We start from the raw sequence: 16,840 nt of genomic DNA, 5'->3' as shown, positions 1-16,840 counted from the left end.
TTCCAGAATCAAATCACTTTTATAATTCGTTCTCCCACAAAAGCTATATATGAAGAAAAAATGAGCAAACATTTGGATCATTCTTCTCACTGATTTGTGTGTCATATTTGGGTCTACATTAGCTTTTCAAAACCCTCATCATTTTTACCTTTCAGAATGTATGGATTTCACATTCCTTTTGGCCATTTGTGGTTTGACCATCAATCACATGGCAATTTTTGGAGATTTACACTATTCTATGGAAAATCATAGACAATATATATAATGTAAAGAAAACAAAAAAAATTGTCATAAATAATGTGCATTAAAGAACTATAAACTACTCACTCTCTTTAGGAACTCTTTGTTTTTCTTATCCCGATTGTCAAGTGGTTTTTTCTGGCAGTGATCTATGTATCTTATGCTTTTTTTAGAAGAATTTCTTTGAATCAATTGCTGTAAAGATTGTCTATAGTTTAAGAGATACTAAGTTCTCATGTAGAAACTGAGATGCAGTTTATTTTTTTCATGTGTTAAATTTCAGAATTATTAAAATAAAGATTTGGGGAAATGCCTAAACTTATTTACAGGTTTTTCCTGGCCCTTGAGCCCTGTGATTGTCAAGGGAAGACTAGTTATTGAGGCAAGTTATAAAAGATTGACTTCTAGATTTTCCTCTCTAAGCTTTACTCCCCTCCTGTGCTTTTTTATTTGCAATTTTATTCCAAATGTTTTCCACTTTTAGTGGTCTTTTTGGAATATTACAAATGTCTCAAAGTCGATTTCTCTTTCTCAAATATAATATTATTTCCTATTTTTATGTATCTATTGATGGCATCCTTGTTCTAATTCCCATTCTAGTCATGCTTGAAACTTTGTCATCATCTTGTTTCTCAGCTCCTAATACCTTTCCTAAGTCCTATCTTTTAATTTCTGCAGTATGTCTTAAATCTTTTTCCCCCTTCATTTGCTCTTCCTTAAGTTTGGGTGTTTTTAGATTTATTACAAATGCTTTTTAATTGGTTTCCTTGATACCAGTCTCATACTTGCCCTAACTCACCTTACTAGCCCTACCAAAATTATATCCAAAAGAATTATCTCCCACTATTTCATTCTTTTCTATATCTGTGTACACACATACATATATTTATCTACATACAGATAGATCTATCTATATCCCAGTATTAAGTGAATTGTGTCTTATTTCACTTAATGCTTGGTCTCAGAGGCTGTTCAAAATTTGGCCTTAGATTTTCCAGCTTTCTCTCTTCCTATTCCTTTTTGTGCATTCTGTTTTGGCCAAATTGAATTATTACTTGTTGGCCCTCTCAAATAATTCTATGTGCTCTTTATTGCCTTTTTTTCCTTTGTGTATGCTTTCCCCTACCTTCTTTCTACTGTATTTTTTTTTTTTTTACTACTACTCAGTTATTCAAGAACCAGTTTTGATAATCATCTTGAATCTTGATTATCCTCTGATCTAGCCAGACAAATATCTTAATTTTTATCATTTTTCATGACACTAAGCTCCATTTTGTATACTATCTTGTCTTATAATTACTTGTGTATCTGATCCTCTTCCCTTATTATATCTATCTATATTCTGTAAGGATACTGACATTTGTATCATCTACCTGACTTATTTAAAAGGCTAGGTGTATTGTACATGTGATAGAATTTCATTTGTTGATTGAATGATTTCTGTTCAGACTCTTATCTTAGAATTAAATTTCTCTCAAATTTTTATCTTCCATTGTTCTCATTGTGGACCTTTGCTTTTTTCAAGACCACTTCCTTGCTCTATCTGGAACATGCTTATTGTTTCCTCAAGTTCATATGCTTTTTAACTTTCTTGTTGGGAATTGTCTTTTCCTTTATCTCAAACTATTCAAATTTTCATATTTGAAAGCCCATTTGAAGTCTTCAGCCTCTATATGAAGTTCCTGAATTATTTTGACCCATATTGAAAACTTCTCTAACTTCATATGTAAATTTTATTGTCACTTAACACACATTTAGGGGAGTCGAAAGAGATATAGTAGAGTACTGCATTGGAAATTAGGGGATCTCAAATCCATTCACAGCCTTGTCTTACTATCTGTACTTTTGGAAAGCTATTTCTACTGTGCCACCTAGACTTAGAGTGGGGACTTTGAGTACTTTTGTTGTTTTGTCTGGGATACTCAGTAAATGGTTATGTGCAAGTTTATAGATTCCTACGTCCAGGAATTAGACACTATCAGGAATGTTTTAGATTGTTACAACTAAGTTGCAAATAACTTTGGAAAATAAATAATTAAATAATGGAGTCTTAAAAATATAATTTTAAGAATGCACTCTTATGTAACATTTTTTTAAAAAAAATAACAGAAAGCTGAATTACACCACAGTTTCATGAACTGAAATATTTTAGTTCAGTGTGTTATTCTTGTGCCAAAAGTCTGTAAATTCTTAGAAACTTCTGCCAGAGTTGTCTTCTGTCACTATAGTGGGAATTTTCACTAAAGTAGCAGTCTTTTTTTTTTTTTTTTTTAAAGTATGCATTATAACCCATGGGAAAATGCAGAGTTTATGGGTAATTAGATGGTTTTATCCTTATTATAGGGGGAATCTTAGCAATGAGCTTCTTGTAGTATTCCATTATTCTAGAGTGGGGACTTTTAAAAAATTATTATTATTAAAGCCTTTTATTTTCACAACATATGCACAGATTTTTCAACATTGACCTTTGCAAAACTTTGTGTTGTAGCTTTTCCTCCCTTTCTCCCACTACCTTCCCTAGATGGCAAGTATTCCAATATAAAATTTGTTAATCCACTATATATGCATACATATTTATACAATTATCTTGCTGCACAAGAAAAATCAGATCAAACAGGGAAAAAAAAGAGAAACAAAACTCAAGCAACCCCAACAACAGAAAGAATGAAAATGCTATGTTATGAATCGCACTTAGTTCCCGCAGTCCACTCTCTGGGTATAGGTGTCTTCATTACAAGATCATTGGAACTGGCCTCAATCATCTCATTGTTGAAGAGAGCCACATCCATCAGAATTGATCATCGTACAATTCTGCTGTTGATGTGTATAATGAGATCCTGGTTCTGTTTACTTCACTGAACATCAGTTCATGTAAATCTCTCCAGGCCTCTATGAAATCATCCTGCTGATTATTTCTTATAGAATAATATTCCATAACATTCATATACCATAATTTACTTAACCATTCGCCAACTCATGGACATCCACTCTTCAGTTTCTTGCCACTACTAAAAGGGCTGCCACGAACATTTTTGTACATGTGGATCCCTTTCCCTGCTTTTTGATCTTTTTGGGATATAAGCCCAGTAGAAACACTGCTGGTTCAAAGGGTATGCACAGTTTGATAGCCCTTTAGGCATAATTCCATATTGCTCTCCAGAATGACTGGATCATTTCACAAATGGATTAGTGTCCCAGTTTTCCCCACATCCCCTCCAACATTCCTCATCTTTTCCTGTCATTTTAGCCAGTATGAGAGGTGTGTAATGGTACCTCTAAGTTGTCTTACTTTGCATTTCTCTGATCAATAGTGATTTAAAACATCTTTTCATATGACTAGAAATCGTTTGTTTCTTCATCTAAAAATTGTCTATTCATATCCTTTAAACATTTATTAATGGAAGAATGGCTTGAATTATAAATTTTTAGTCAATTTTCTATTTTAGAAATGAGGCCTTTTCAGAACGTTGGAATAAAAAAATTTCCCCCAGTTTATTTATGCTTCCCTTCTAATCTTGCCTGAATTGGTTTTGTTTGTACAAAAACTTTTTAATTTAGTATAATCAAAATTAATTATTTGGTGTTCAACTATGAGTTCCAGTTCTTTGGTCACAAATTCCTTCCTTCTCCATAGACCTGAGAGGTAAATTATCCTTTGTTCTTCTAATTTGCTTACAATATCACTCTTTATGTCTAAATCATAACTCCATTTCTGTCTTATCTTGGTATAGGGTTTTAGGTGTGAGGCAGTGCCTAGATTCTGCCATACTAGTTTCCAATTTTCCCAGCAGTTTTGTCAGTGAGTTCTTATCCCCAAAACTGGAGTCTTTGTGTTTGTCAAACTAGATTGCTGAAGTCATTGACTATTTTGTCCTGTGAACCTAACCTGTTCTACTGATCAACTGCTCTATTTCTTAGCAAATGGTTTTGATAACTATATATATAGTTTTATAATATAGTTTTAGTTCTGGCACAGCCAGGCCACCTTCATTTGCAATTTTTTTCATTAATTCCTTTGAAATTCTTTACCTTTTATTCTTCCAGATGAACTTTATTATTTTTTCTATATCTGTAAAATAATTTCTTGGGAGTGTGATTGGGATGGCTCTGAACAAGTAGATTAATTTAGTAAACTAATTGTCATTTTTATTATATTCGTTCAACTTAAGGAGTAGGGACTTAAAAAGAGAGAACTTTTATAAGAGAGGACTTATAAAAGAGACAGTTTAAAGGAAAATCATGTTCCATAAGTTAAAAACACTTTAAATTTCTTTGTTTTTCTGTTGCTTTATAAAGTTGATTTCAAACCTGTTCTGTGTCATCTGACACTAGCATGCTGATATGAAGCTTATTGGACCCTTTCTCAAGAGTATGTTTTTAAATATATAAAATAAAATACTTTGGAATATAAAGAAATTTTGTGTTGAAGTTGATTTAGGTAGTCAGAGTCATGTTTCACATTATGCTATCCTGGCTTCCTTCTTGCTTAATCACCCTGCCGACTCTCCCATTATCCTGCTTCCTTACTTTTGAGCTCTAAAATTTGTATCAGGTCAGTCAGTGCCTATCAGTCAGCTGAGGGTTGCTTTCTTGATTTCCCAAATTAAGACATATCTCTTGGTCTCTTATTAATTTTATTGCTGTACTAGAATGTAAATTCCTTAAAAGGACAAGTACCACTTCACCTTTGTATTTGTTTTCCTTTGCAATTAGCACAATCCACGGTTATACTGTAAGCACTTTTTTGCATACATCCATTCATTTACTGTTGTTGTTGTTTTTTTTAATACCACAACTTTAGTTTTTCATTGGCACATTTTTGAGGCGGGGATTTTGTTAACATCCTTATTTTTGAATCTTTTGGATTTTTATCTGAATTTTTTTTTTTACCTCTTGATGACCTAACATAAAAATGGCAAAAACCAGTATTATATTTTAAAGTTGTTAATGTTTAAACAAGTTATTTAGAAGATTAAGGTCTTAAATAACTAAATTTATTAGCTCAGGGTTTATGAGGATTAAAGTTTAACAGACTGTAATAATATTCATACACAATTAACCTTGTTTGTTCTGATTGAAAGAATGGCTTTTTCTTGTGTTTTTAACTGCTTAAAACTAGAGACTTATTACTCAAGAGGAAAAAAATGAATTTACTTAGGATAGGGGAACACGATCAGCATTTGTCCTTGGATTCAAGTGGTTTTTACTTAACAGGAATCAAATTTTTTTCTGATCAGAAATAGAGTAAACTAATTTATTTTAAAATAGAATTTGCTTTGAGATGTATACATGTATATATAATAGGTATGCATATATATTTGTTGTAATTAGTTCTTTTAAAAGTCTTAAATCTGTTCCTATTAAAGTGCTATAAATGCCATGAGAAATTTTTATTTTCATAGTGTTCTTAACATATTTTTACCTGCATATTTCAGCTACAAAAATTGTGACAATTTTTTTTTTTGAAGACAAAATGGTTTAGACTTATTGAATGAAATATAGTCATTTTATTTTGATAATTGGACAAAATTTCCACATTCAGTCTTTTGACTTTGGTTTAGTGATGTTTTCTTTAATTAACCTTAGAATTACATAGAAATTTCCTCAATAAACAATGTAAGTTACTGCATATCTATTTGTCTGTACACAAATTTACTGTGTACAGACAAATGTACACATGTATAACTATATATAAATCTTAGTGCAATTTTAATTATTTTATAATTTAAAACATAACTCTTTTAAATACACATTGTGTGTATATACTATTGTTTTAAGATTGTTATTTTGTCTGTTGCTATTACAAACTGTGTGTGTGTATATATATATACATACACATATATATGAAAGAATATGACTTAAAGATAAATACAAACACATATGTACATATACACATGTTTATATATCTTTTGGTTATATCCTTGTAGACAGTATTATTATTGTTTTAGAGTTAACAGTTGTCAGTTCCGCTTTTATACACATACCTTCAATCAGTAATAAGCACCTATTTGTATATCAAATAACTATGATAGGCACTAGGGATAAAAGTACAAATAATGGAAAATTTCTATTTGCAAGTTTATGTTCTAATGAGAGAAGTACATATATAAATATAAAATGAATAATAATATGTAAAAGATCGTTTGGAGGGAAGACACTAACATGGTAAATTAGGAAAGGCTTTAAGCAAAATATAGTGCTTAAAATATAGTGCCTGAAAAAGGAAGAAAGGAAATTTATATGGCAGAGATAAATTCTTGATAAACTTTAAACATCTCTTTTAGTTAAATATAGATGCTAATACTTTACATGTGGTGGGCAAAATTATCCCTATGTAAGAAAAGAGTGTGGTATAGTGGGAAATGAATTGAATTTGGGGTCAGAAAACTTGTGTTCAAATTATGGTTTTGCATTCTAGCTTATGTGTCCCTAAGTAAGGTTTCTCTGGACTTATTTTCCTTTGTGAAAAATGAGGTTGGACCAAATGAGAGGGCCCTTCTAGCCCAAATCTATATTCTTTCAAGTGTTTTTCCTCTATTAGGTATGGAAAATTTAGGGGAAAAAATTGTCTAATTTTCCTTTCAAATTTCTGTTGATTTCTTAGTATTTTTCATTTGTAACCTCCATCCCATCCTCAATGGTTTTATGTTTTAAAAAATTAATTTTTGTTTTACATTACAGCTTTTTACAGATGGGATCACAAATAAACTTATTGGCTGTTACGTTGGCAACACAATGGAGGACGTGGTCCTGGTGAGAATTTATGGCAATAAAACAGAATTGTTGGTTGACCGAGATGAAGAAGTGAAGAGTTTTCGAGTGTTGCAGGCTCATGGCTGTGCACCACAACTCTACTGTACGTTCAATAATGGGCTGTGTTACGAGTTCATTCAGGGAGAAGCTTTGGATCCAAAGCATGTTTGTAATCCAGCTATATTCAGGTATGCTTTTTTGGTTAAAAAAGGTTTAAATGACTAAGGAAGTATTTTTAAAACTAGATTCTTTTTTAAAAATTCAAGATTCTGGTTTCAGAAGAGAGTTTGGAAATTTTCAAGGCTATTTCAAAGCATACTACTATGTAAATGTTTTTTTAAAAAATGCATTCCTTTCCATGGGTTAATTTAACTTGACATTTATCTTAGCATTTCTTAGCTAACTAGAATTCTTTTTCTTTTTTTAATATTTTATTTTATTTTATAATAACTTTATATTGACAGAACAAGCAATCCTATATGTGTTAGATATGTTGCAGTATATCCTAGATACAATATATGTTTGCAGAACCGAACAGTTCTCTTGTTGCACAGGGAGAATTGGATTCAGAAGGTTAAAATAACCAGGGAAGAAAAACAAAAATGCAAATAGTTCACATTCGTTTCCCAGTGTTCTTTCTTTGGGTGTAACTGCTTCTGTCCATCATTTATCAATTGAAACTGAGTTAGGTCTCTTTGTCAAAGAAATCCACTTCCATCAGAATACATCCTCATACAATATCTTTGTCGAAGTGTATAATGATCTCCTGGTTCTGCTCATTTTACTTAGCATCAGTTCATGTAAGTCTCGCCAGTCCTCTCTGTATTCATCCTGCTGGTCATTTCTTACAGAACAATAATATTCCATAACATTCATATACCACAATTTACCCAGCCATTTTCCAATTGATGGGCATCCATTCAATTTCCAGTTTCTAGCCACTACAAACAGAGCTGTCACAAACATTTTGGCACATATAGGTCCCTTTCCTTTCTTTAGTATCTCTTTGGGATATAAGCCCAATAGAAACACTGCTGGATCAAGGGGTATGCACAATTTGATAACTTTTTGGGCATAATTCCAGATTGCTCTCCAGAATCTAAATAGAATTCTTAACAAATTTTTATTTATGAATTTTTATGTCAGTACATTATTTTTCTTTTCCTTTTTTTTGGCTGAGGCAGTTGGGGTTAAGTGACTTGTCCAGGGTCACACAGCTAGGAAGTGTCTGAGGCCAGATTTTGAACTCAGGTCCTCCTGACTTCAGGGCTGGTGCTCTATCTACTATACCAACTAGCTGCCCCTTACATTTCTTAATATATATCCTTGGCTCTCCTCTCCCTTGAATACTTTTAATAAATACTAAAACATATTCAAAGTTCATACCTAGAGACTCTCATACTTTACCTTTGCAAAGAAGGGAGGCGGGTACATTTTCTCATCTTTTCTCATTCATTATAATTACATAATGTTCAGTTTCTTTTCTTCTCTTTTATACTGTTGTAGTCACCGTGTTAAATTCTGGTTCTGTTTACTTTAGTGTGTATTAGTCCATCTAAGTGTATTATGCTTCTCTGAGTTCTTCACTTTCATAATTTTTTATTGTGTTAAAATAAAATATATGGAAGAATTATCCTTTAAGTAGTTGCTGACATTGCGATTTTTTGCTTTGTTTTTTATATTTTAATATTTTCTCATGGTTTTTGTTACTCATACTTTCTTTTTATTTCCTATGGCTTAGTACTCTTCCACTACATAGGTCTAGTATAATTTTGTAAATCATTACCTAAGTGTTAAAAACATGAAATCTTTATAATTTTTTGCTTTTATTATAGTTCTGTCTCTGCTCCATGATACTTACCATAAAAGTTGACAAATTTCAGACAAAAACTGCTAAATCTTAAAATGTGTATGCTTATGATACCATTTTTCCCTAGCTGATTGGAATGACATCTAAAAATAATGAAACTTTTGCATTTTTGTGATCTCAGTTGGGGTTCAGTTATTTTTAGATATGTGACTGTAGCAATTAGTTCAGAAGATACCTTGAGTATATACTCAAATTAGACAGTTTTTGCTTAATTTGAGCTTTCCAAAAGCATTTTTTATGCTCTCTGGTTTAGGTTTCAAGATGCCAAGAAATTTTTTTCTTACAAGTCTCAATTGTTAGTATTTTCTAGTTCAGTCTTATATTTTATATTTATTAATGAGAAAAGAAAATTCTTCTATAAACACTTATTAGTGACCTTCTGTTCGTAAAGCATTGTATCAGGTAAAAACTAAGAATCATCAGAGTTGAGAGTTTAAGAATAGTGCTAGAATCAAAAGCTGTAGTGTACTTCTTTATCTTGCATTTCTTATTCCTAAGAAAATTTTGTTATTCTTTATCAATTCTGTATAGAATTTTAGTTACCTGGAAAATTATTGAAATGTTTTTTAAAAGGCAAATGGTCATCTACATACTAGTCTTATTCTGGTACCATAGAATTTCCATTCTATCCAATATAACTTGTATTCCCAAAGGAATTCCAACTTCCGCTTGTAGGTTTCTTCCTCCTGAGGCAACCAATTCTACTTTGGGGTAGCTTCTGGGTTTTACAAAATTCCTAATGTCAAATTTAAATTCTTATCTTTGAACTTATCTCCATTGTTCCTGTTTCTACCCTGGGAACTAATCATAACAAATCTACCTTGTCTTTATATATTACAACTCTTTAAAGACAGCTGTTATGTCCCTGTATGTTTGCCATAACATACTTAAAACTCATTGAGCTTGCTGTTCATTACTTCTACCCAGCTCCTCTCCTCAAATTTTTGTTGGATGAAATTCTATTTCCCCATCTTGTTTTTGTGGAGTTTTAAAACAACAATAACCAAAAAAGCACATATAAGGTTATAATTTGTTTTTGTTGAATTTTGTCATCTTAGATTGATTCATGTGACATGAAGCGAGTTATTGATTAGGAAGAAATTTATATATCTTTTATATATACTATACTGAGCTATATTTTGATATATGATCTAATTCCCTGATATTATTGTCCATTCTTTCCATAAATTCTCTTAATAAGTTGTATATCTTACGTACCAGGGGACTTCTCTGTATTCCCTTATATTGTATGGATGTGAATGCAACATATGGCCTGTCCATTAGATAGTAACTGATTACTTTGGCTTCTTGGCCAGGCTATGAAACTTATAGGTGTTCACAATTAAAGTGGATTGAAAAGTGTGGTTAAATTGAGCAATTGATTCTAGGAGACTGGGTGACCTAGGTTCTAAACTTTAATTTGACCCCAACTGTATGAACTTTGACATTTGAAACCTCAGTAAAAAATCCCAGCTTTTATGTTTTTTAAAATAAAAGGATCAGACTTAAATATTTTTCCCCTTCTGGCTCTGATGATGATGAATTTTTGCAAGTAGTACTCATTTACTTTATTTTAAAGTATTTTAAAAAGTGAATGAGTCCTTGATAACATTTCACAAAATGTTTCCTGCTAATTTGGTTCCTCAAATAGGTTAAAAAGCCTTCTGAAATCATATTTCATAGTGCAGAGTTAAACTTTATTACCTTAGTTTTCATGAATTCTGAAGGAATTTAAATTAAGCAGGTGATTTCATTAAGGACAAATGCTATTTAATGCACTTTTGCAAACACAGGGAAATGCTAAATCTTAAATGCTAAATGCGTGTTTGTGGTGCTATTTTTTTTTCCAGCTATTGGAGCAATATGTCTAAAAAATAGTCTAATTTTCCATTTCTACAGTGCCTCAGTTGAGCTTTAGTTGTTTTTAGATGTGTGGTGTAAAGATAGAAGCAGAATCTAAATAGTATGAAGAGGATGGTGGTCGGTCTCCAAGCTATCAAAAACAAAGAAAAAACCTCAAGTCATTTATTTTTTAAAAACAGTTTATGAAGAAACATCATTGTGGTATATAGTTGCTAAACAGAGTTGTTGAGCAGTAGAAACCATTTTTGTAGTTCAAACTTGTCATACTGATGAGATGACTTTTGATGAAGGCAACTTGCAAAACAACCCTGTCTTAATGTGGATATGGAATTCTGCAGATCCTAAAAGATGCTGCCTTATAGTTATAATATTCCCAGATGTCATATTAAAGGGGCAAGTTAAAACTAGATTACCTAGGTCATCTAGCTCCTCAAATCTACTGTATATTCTGATCATATTAGTTAATCCATTTATAAGAGAACACCTAAAAGTATCATAACTTGACCAAGTAGCTAGTGTCATCAGTTAATGCAGATTATTCATGGGAAGGACAAATATTAAAGCTGAAGCTTAAAGACTTTGGCCTTAATATGAGAAAATGGGATTCATTGGAAAAGACCCTGATGTTAGGAAAGATTGAAGGCAAAAGGAGAAAGAGATATGGCAGAGGATGAGATGTCATGAAAATAATGAACGTGAGCTTCAACAGACTTTGGGAGATATAGAAGGCTCTGATGTGTTTTGGTCCATGGATCATGAACAGTCAGAGAGGCCTTTAGTTTTGTAGCCTAAGATTACAAAGATTATCTTTGTAAATTTATTTACAAGATTATCTATCTCTTTTGAAGCCAAGGCACAAGGAGAATATGAAGACTGACCCACTGGTCACTGGTCAGTCTGCATGCATGAACTGCATTTGAATTGTCCAAATTGTGAAGGTAGGGTTATTAGTTTCTTGAGCATCTCTGAGATCATAGAAAAGAAGCAGTGTGGTATCCAGAAAATAACCAGAAAAGGCTCTCAGGGAGGACTCTTTAACTGCTAGCCTTGCATTGTACCCATAGAGTAATAGGCTCCTGGTGGGGCTTTTAGTCTTCCCCCTCCCCAACCAATTTCCACCTTGAGAAAACTTAACTTGATTATATTATCTCCTCAAGTTATCATTTTATATTTTTTCCTTTTACTGCTAATTTCTTAGGAAAAACTCATTCTCTTCCCTTCTTAATTTCCTATTTCTCATTTCCTTAGAATCTGGTTCCAATTTCACTTCAAAGTTACCAACAATCCATTAATTTGCAAATCATGTGGCCTTTTGTTTTCTTCTTTGGTTTCTATAGTGTTTGACACTTTACTACCTGCTTCTTATGGATAGTCTCCTCCAGGTTTTCATAGATCTGTTTTTACCTTAGTTCTCTTTTTTTTTTTTGTCCCTATTACTATTATTTCTTTTTTGTTTAGTTTTTGCAAGACAATTGGAGGGGTCCAGGGTTACATAGTAAGTATCATGTGTCTAAGGCTGGATGTGAACTCAAGTACTCTGCCAGAGCATCAGGGCTGGTGCTTTATATATACTGCACCTCCTAACTGTCCCTTTACTACTGTTATTTCTGAATCTCTTTTCCTGTATCATCTAAGTTTCTTCTCCTTTACATTGAAGTACTACAGTATGGTATCCTTTGCCCTTCTCTGTTTCTCTCCTTTCTTTTTTGGCATGTTCTTTTTTTTTACCTTTGTGATTTCTACATAGCCAGCCCTCCTCTTGAACTTCATTCACTCCTGCATCTTCACACAGATGTTTCCATAAGTATCTCATTCATCATATTCAAAGAATACTCATTTGTATTTTTAAGATTCAGTTTTATTTTATTTTCAGTTCTGAATGATCCCTTTTACTTCTCTCATTCTCCATCCCTAGTGAGAAAGCATGAAAAAAAAGTAAAGAACAAAACCTGTTAAATATGTCTATATATATTTATAGATACATATACATGTAATATAGCACACCCCCCCAAAAAAAAAAAAAATCCTGCATTAGCCATGTCTTCCCCTCAAAAAAAAAAAATTCTTTTTTAAAGACATTCTGATCCAATTCCATATTGGGAGGTGGAAAGCATATTTCATCATGAGTCCTCTGGAATTATATTTGGTCATTGGTTGAATAGTCTTTCAAGTCCTACTAAAGTCCACTAAAAAAGATTTTGCTTTTCATAATTGCATAACTTCATTTGGTCTCTGACAATATCTTTCTTTTCTCTTTACCTCATCCCTCCAGTAAATTTAGGTTTGTAATCTTGAAGTAATTGTCTCCTACTCTCCCTTACCCACATTTCCAATCGGTTTACAAGATGACATTTCTCATCTATGTTCTATTTTATAACCACCATTATTCAGTGGGTTATTCTCTCATTTCCTGGACCATTGCAATAGCTTTCTAATTGGTTTCCCTGCCCTTAATTAATACACTTCTGCAAAGTATCTTATATTCAGCTATCAAATTGATATTCTTAAAATATACTCAGATTAAGTCAATCCACTACTTAAAATTCTTCAGTAGCTCTTTGTTGCTTACAAATACTCTATTCAGACAAATGCCCATTTTCTGTTCTCTGTGCACAACTTTCCACTTCACATTTCTATGCCTTTGAATAAGCTTCACCCCAATATTGGAAGATACTTCCCCCTTAACTCAGCTTCTTTGAATCTTGAGCTGTAGCCAAGGAACAGCGCTAATATTACAAAAGGTATTTTCTGCTTCTGACAGTTGTTAATTTCCCTCCCCATTTCTTTTGTATTTTTTTTTTTAATGAAACAAGCTTTCCCCAGTAATATATAAGCTGCTTGAGGGCAGGAAATTTTTTTTTTTTTTGAAATTTTGTGTATCTGAACCACCTCACAGTGTTGGACATAGACATTTAAAAATTATTAAATTGATAACATAAGGCAGCCTCTTTAAAAAAAAAATTGTAAGTAAATATCGTAGAATGGAAGTTTTTTAGAAGAGTTTTCTTTAGACAGCTATTTAATCTCAATCCTTGTTGTAGATTGTAATTTGCTTCAATCACTGAAATAGAAACAAGCTATCTTCAGCTTTTCTTATCTCTTATCTGAGCTTTTGGTAATGGCATTTCTTACTTTCTCCTCCTCCACACCCCTCAGTTATTTAGTTTTTCTTTTAGTTTTTCTTCCCCATAAAAAAGTAGGGGGAGTTGGGGCAGAGAAACAATCTTGTGAGAAATATGCATAGTTGAATCAAAATCGTTTCTTTATTGGTCATGTCCAAAAGTGTGTCTCATTTTGCATATTAATGTCCATCACCTCATTGTCAAGTGGTGATAAGACATTTTTCATTGTGTAACTATCTTCTAGAATTGTGATTGTTTATTGTATTACCAGAGTTCCTTAAGTCTTTCAAAATTGTTCGTTTTTGTAATATTGTTTTAAAACTTTTTTTTCCTCCATGTTCTACTCAATTAACTTTGTATCAGTTCATACAAGTCAAACATTTCTCAAAAAAACCCAACCCTCTTTCGTGATTTCTTATAGCACAATAGTATTACATGATAATATGCTATATTTAGCTTATGAACACTCCCTTAATTTGTAGTTTTGTCTCTATGAAAAAGAGTTGTCTCAAGTTTTTGTACATAACTTTTTCTTTCTTACATCTCTTTAGGATTATAGGCCTAATTTTCCCACACTTGATTCCTAAATTAAAGGGATGGTAGGCATGGGGAAATGGTTTCAAATAGCTTTCTAGAAAAGTTGAATCAATTCACAGTTCCATCAATAGTGAATCACTTTATCTCTCGTCATATGATCCAATGTTTGTCTCTTCCTTATCATTTTTGCCAGTCTCTTTGAGTTTGAGGTAGAACCTCAGAGTTGTTTATTGATACTTCTCTAATTGTTAGTGATTTGAAACTTTTTTTAAAAAATAGCTTTTGACGAGCTTGGATTTCTTTCCTAGAGAACTACTTGTGAACTACTTGTCGTTATCCTTTGAGCATTTATCAGTTGGGGAATGATAATTATAAATTTGAATTAGTTCAATGAGATCTTTATCAGAAAAACTTGCTCTAAAGATTTTTCCCCATTGTTCTTTTTCCTAATTGCATTGGATTTGTTTGTGCAAAAATATTTAAATTTTGCATAATTAAAATTAATTTTTTATGATTCTTGGGTTATGAGATTTGAAATTTTTTTCTTTTAATAATTAGTTGATGATGTGACATTTTATGTCTAGGTTGTGTTTTCATTTGGTGTATATGGTATATATAGTATGAGTTGATGGTCTAAATCTTATTTTTTTTTTCTGCCAGATTTTATCCAGTTTTATTAGCAATTTTTGTCAACTTAGCCTAGTAACTAGGACTCTTATAACTGGAGTCTATTTAGATTTTTTGAAAACTATGCTACTATGTTTATTTGCCTTCTGTATAGTGTGTGCCTGATCTCTTCCACTAATTTGACATCTCCATTTTTAACCAGTACTGAATCATTTTAATGATTATTACTTTATAGTACAACTTAGGATCAGGTATTGATAGGCTCTTCCCTCTTCCTTATTGGTTTCCACTTTTTAAAAATTATTATCCTTGAGATTGGATTTTTGTTACATCTTCACGTGAAGTTTATTTTTTTCTAGCTACAAAAATATTCCTTTGGTAATTTTTAGTAATATTGTCACTTGAAAAAAAAAGAGCTACCCAAATAAGAGATGGAAAAAAGGAGAGGGGTGTGGCTTTGTAACTTGATGATTTGCAACCATAAGAGTCAAGAAATGTCATGTGGATGCCAGAAACAGCTAGTTTGATCCTAGACTACATTAAAGTGGGCATAATTTTTTCCAGGACTAGGGAGATAATTGTTTCACTGTACTTTTTCCTCAAAGAAACAGAACTAGTATAATCTACAAGTCACTTGTTCAACATTTTAGGAATGCTATTGATAAGAATATTGTTAGCATACTAGAGAGGGGGTAACTACGATAATGATAGGAGTATTAGTTTAGTAAAGTTGTGTAATATGTTTCAAAGTTTGGGTTTGCTCTTGCCACCTTTTTTTTAATTTTTGTATTTGTAGTCACGAGAGGCTTTCATATGTGTAAGTAGTAAAAATGTGATATATGTCCTTATCACCTGGAAGATATAGAAATAGCCTGGGTTCTAGTACTTAAATATCAAGTAGAGAATCTTGAACTAATAGAGTAAAGTAAGCAGAAAATTGGGTGCACAATTTATACAAGATCAACAATATTGTACCTAAAAACTAGTTTGAAAGACACTAAAGAGTTCTGACCATCATTGTTCCCAGGGGATTTGTGAAGCAGCATGGAATTTCAGACACAATTTTTAGATGTGGCCACTGTATGGTTTCTTCTTGCTTGACTTGACTATGCTTATTCTTATTATAAGAGGTTTTGTTTTTCTTATTGGGGGAATGGGTTGAGGATTTAAAAATAGATTAGCAATAATGATTCCTTCTCTCCCTAAAAACTCCAAAAGACAGTTGAAAATACTTTTTAAAAATTAATATTTTTCTCCAGCTATACTTAAAACAATTTTTATATTTGTTTTTAAAACTTTTTGAGTTCAAGATTCTCTTCACTGCCAACTCCTATTAAGAAGCCACATGTGAAGTTACACAAAACTTTTCCATAAAAGTCATGCTGTGAAAAAAAACATAGATCTCTCACCCTTATAAAAAAAAGACCCTCAAGAAAAATGAGAAAGAATGCTTCAGTCTGTATTTGGACATAGTTTGTTCTCAGGGTTTTTCATCATAAGTCCTCATAGTAGTTGTGGATCATTGTACAGCTTAGAATAGCAAAGAATACCAAAGAGAATAGCATTTACAGCTTGGTAATCCCCGAACATTGCTATTTCTTTGTATACAGTATATTTCACTTTGCTTGAGTCAATGAAGGACTTTTCCTTGTCTCTCTCCTCCCTCTCCCCCAAGAGTATCCTGTTCATCATTTCTCATAGAACAATAATGTTCCATGACAATCACATACCACAATTTATTCATCCATTCCTCAATTGGTGGGCATCCCCTCAATTTTGAGTTTTTTGCCTTTAGAAGAGAGTTGCCACAAATGCTTTTCTTTAGTTT

General features: G+C 32.2%; 1 protein-coding gene across 1 annotated transcript in view; it reads left to right on the top strand.

The window, feature by feature from the left end:
- Positions 1-16,840, top strand: part of ETNK1 (ethanolamine kinase 1) — a 56,859-nt gene that overhangs the window by 11,633 nt on the left and 28,386 nt on the right. The window contains exon 2 of the mRNA XM_051963418.1: positions 6,922-7,181. Within this exon, the coding sequence (XP_051819378.1) occupies positions 6,922-7,181 (260 nt within the window). The remainder of the gene's footprint in view (positions 1-6,921; positions 7,182-16,840) is intronic.

This window comes from Antechinus flavipes, chromosome 5, assembly GCF_016432865.1.
Source record: "Antechinus flavipes isolate AdamAnt ecotype Samford, QLD, Australia chromosome 5, AdamAnt_v2, whole genome shotgun sequence".
Classification (NCBI taxonomy): domain Eukaryota; kingdom Metazoa; phylum Chordata; class Mammalia; order Dasyuromorphia; family Dasyuridae; genus Antechinus; species Antechinus flavipes.
The sequence above is the reverse complement of the archived record's forward strand: the minus strand, read 5'-3'. Positions and strand labels throughout refer to the sequence as shown.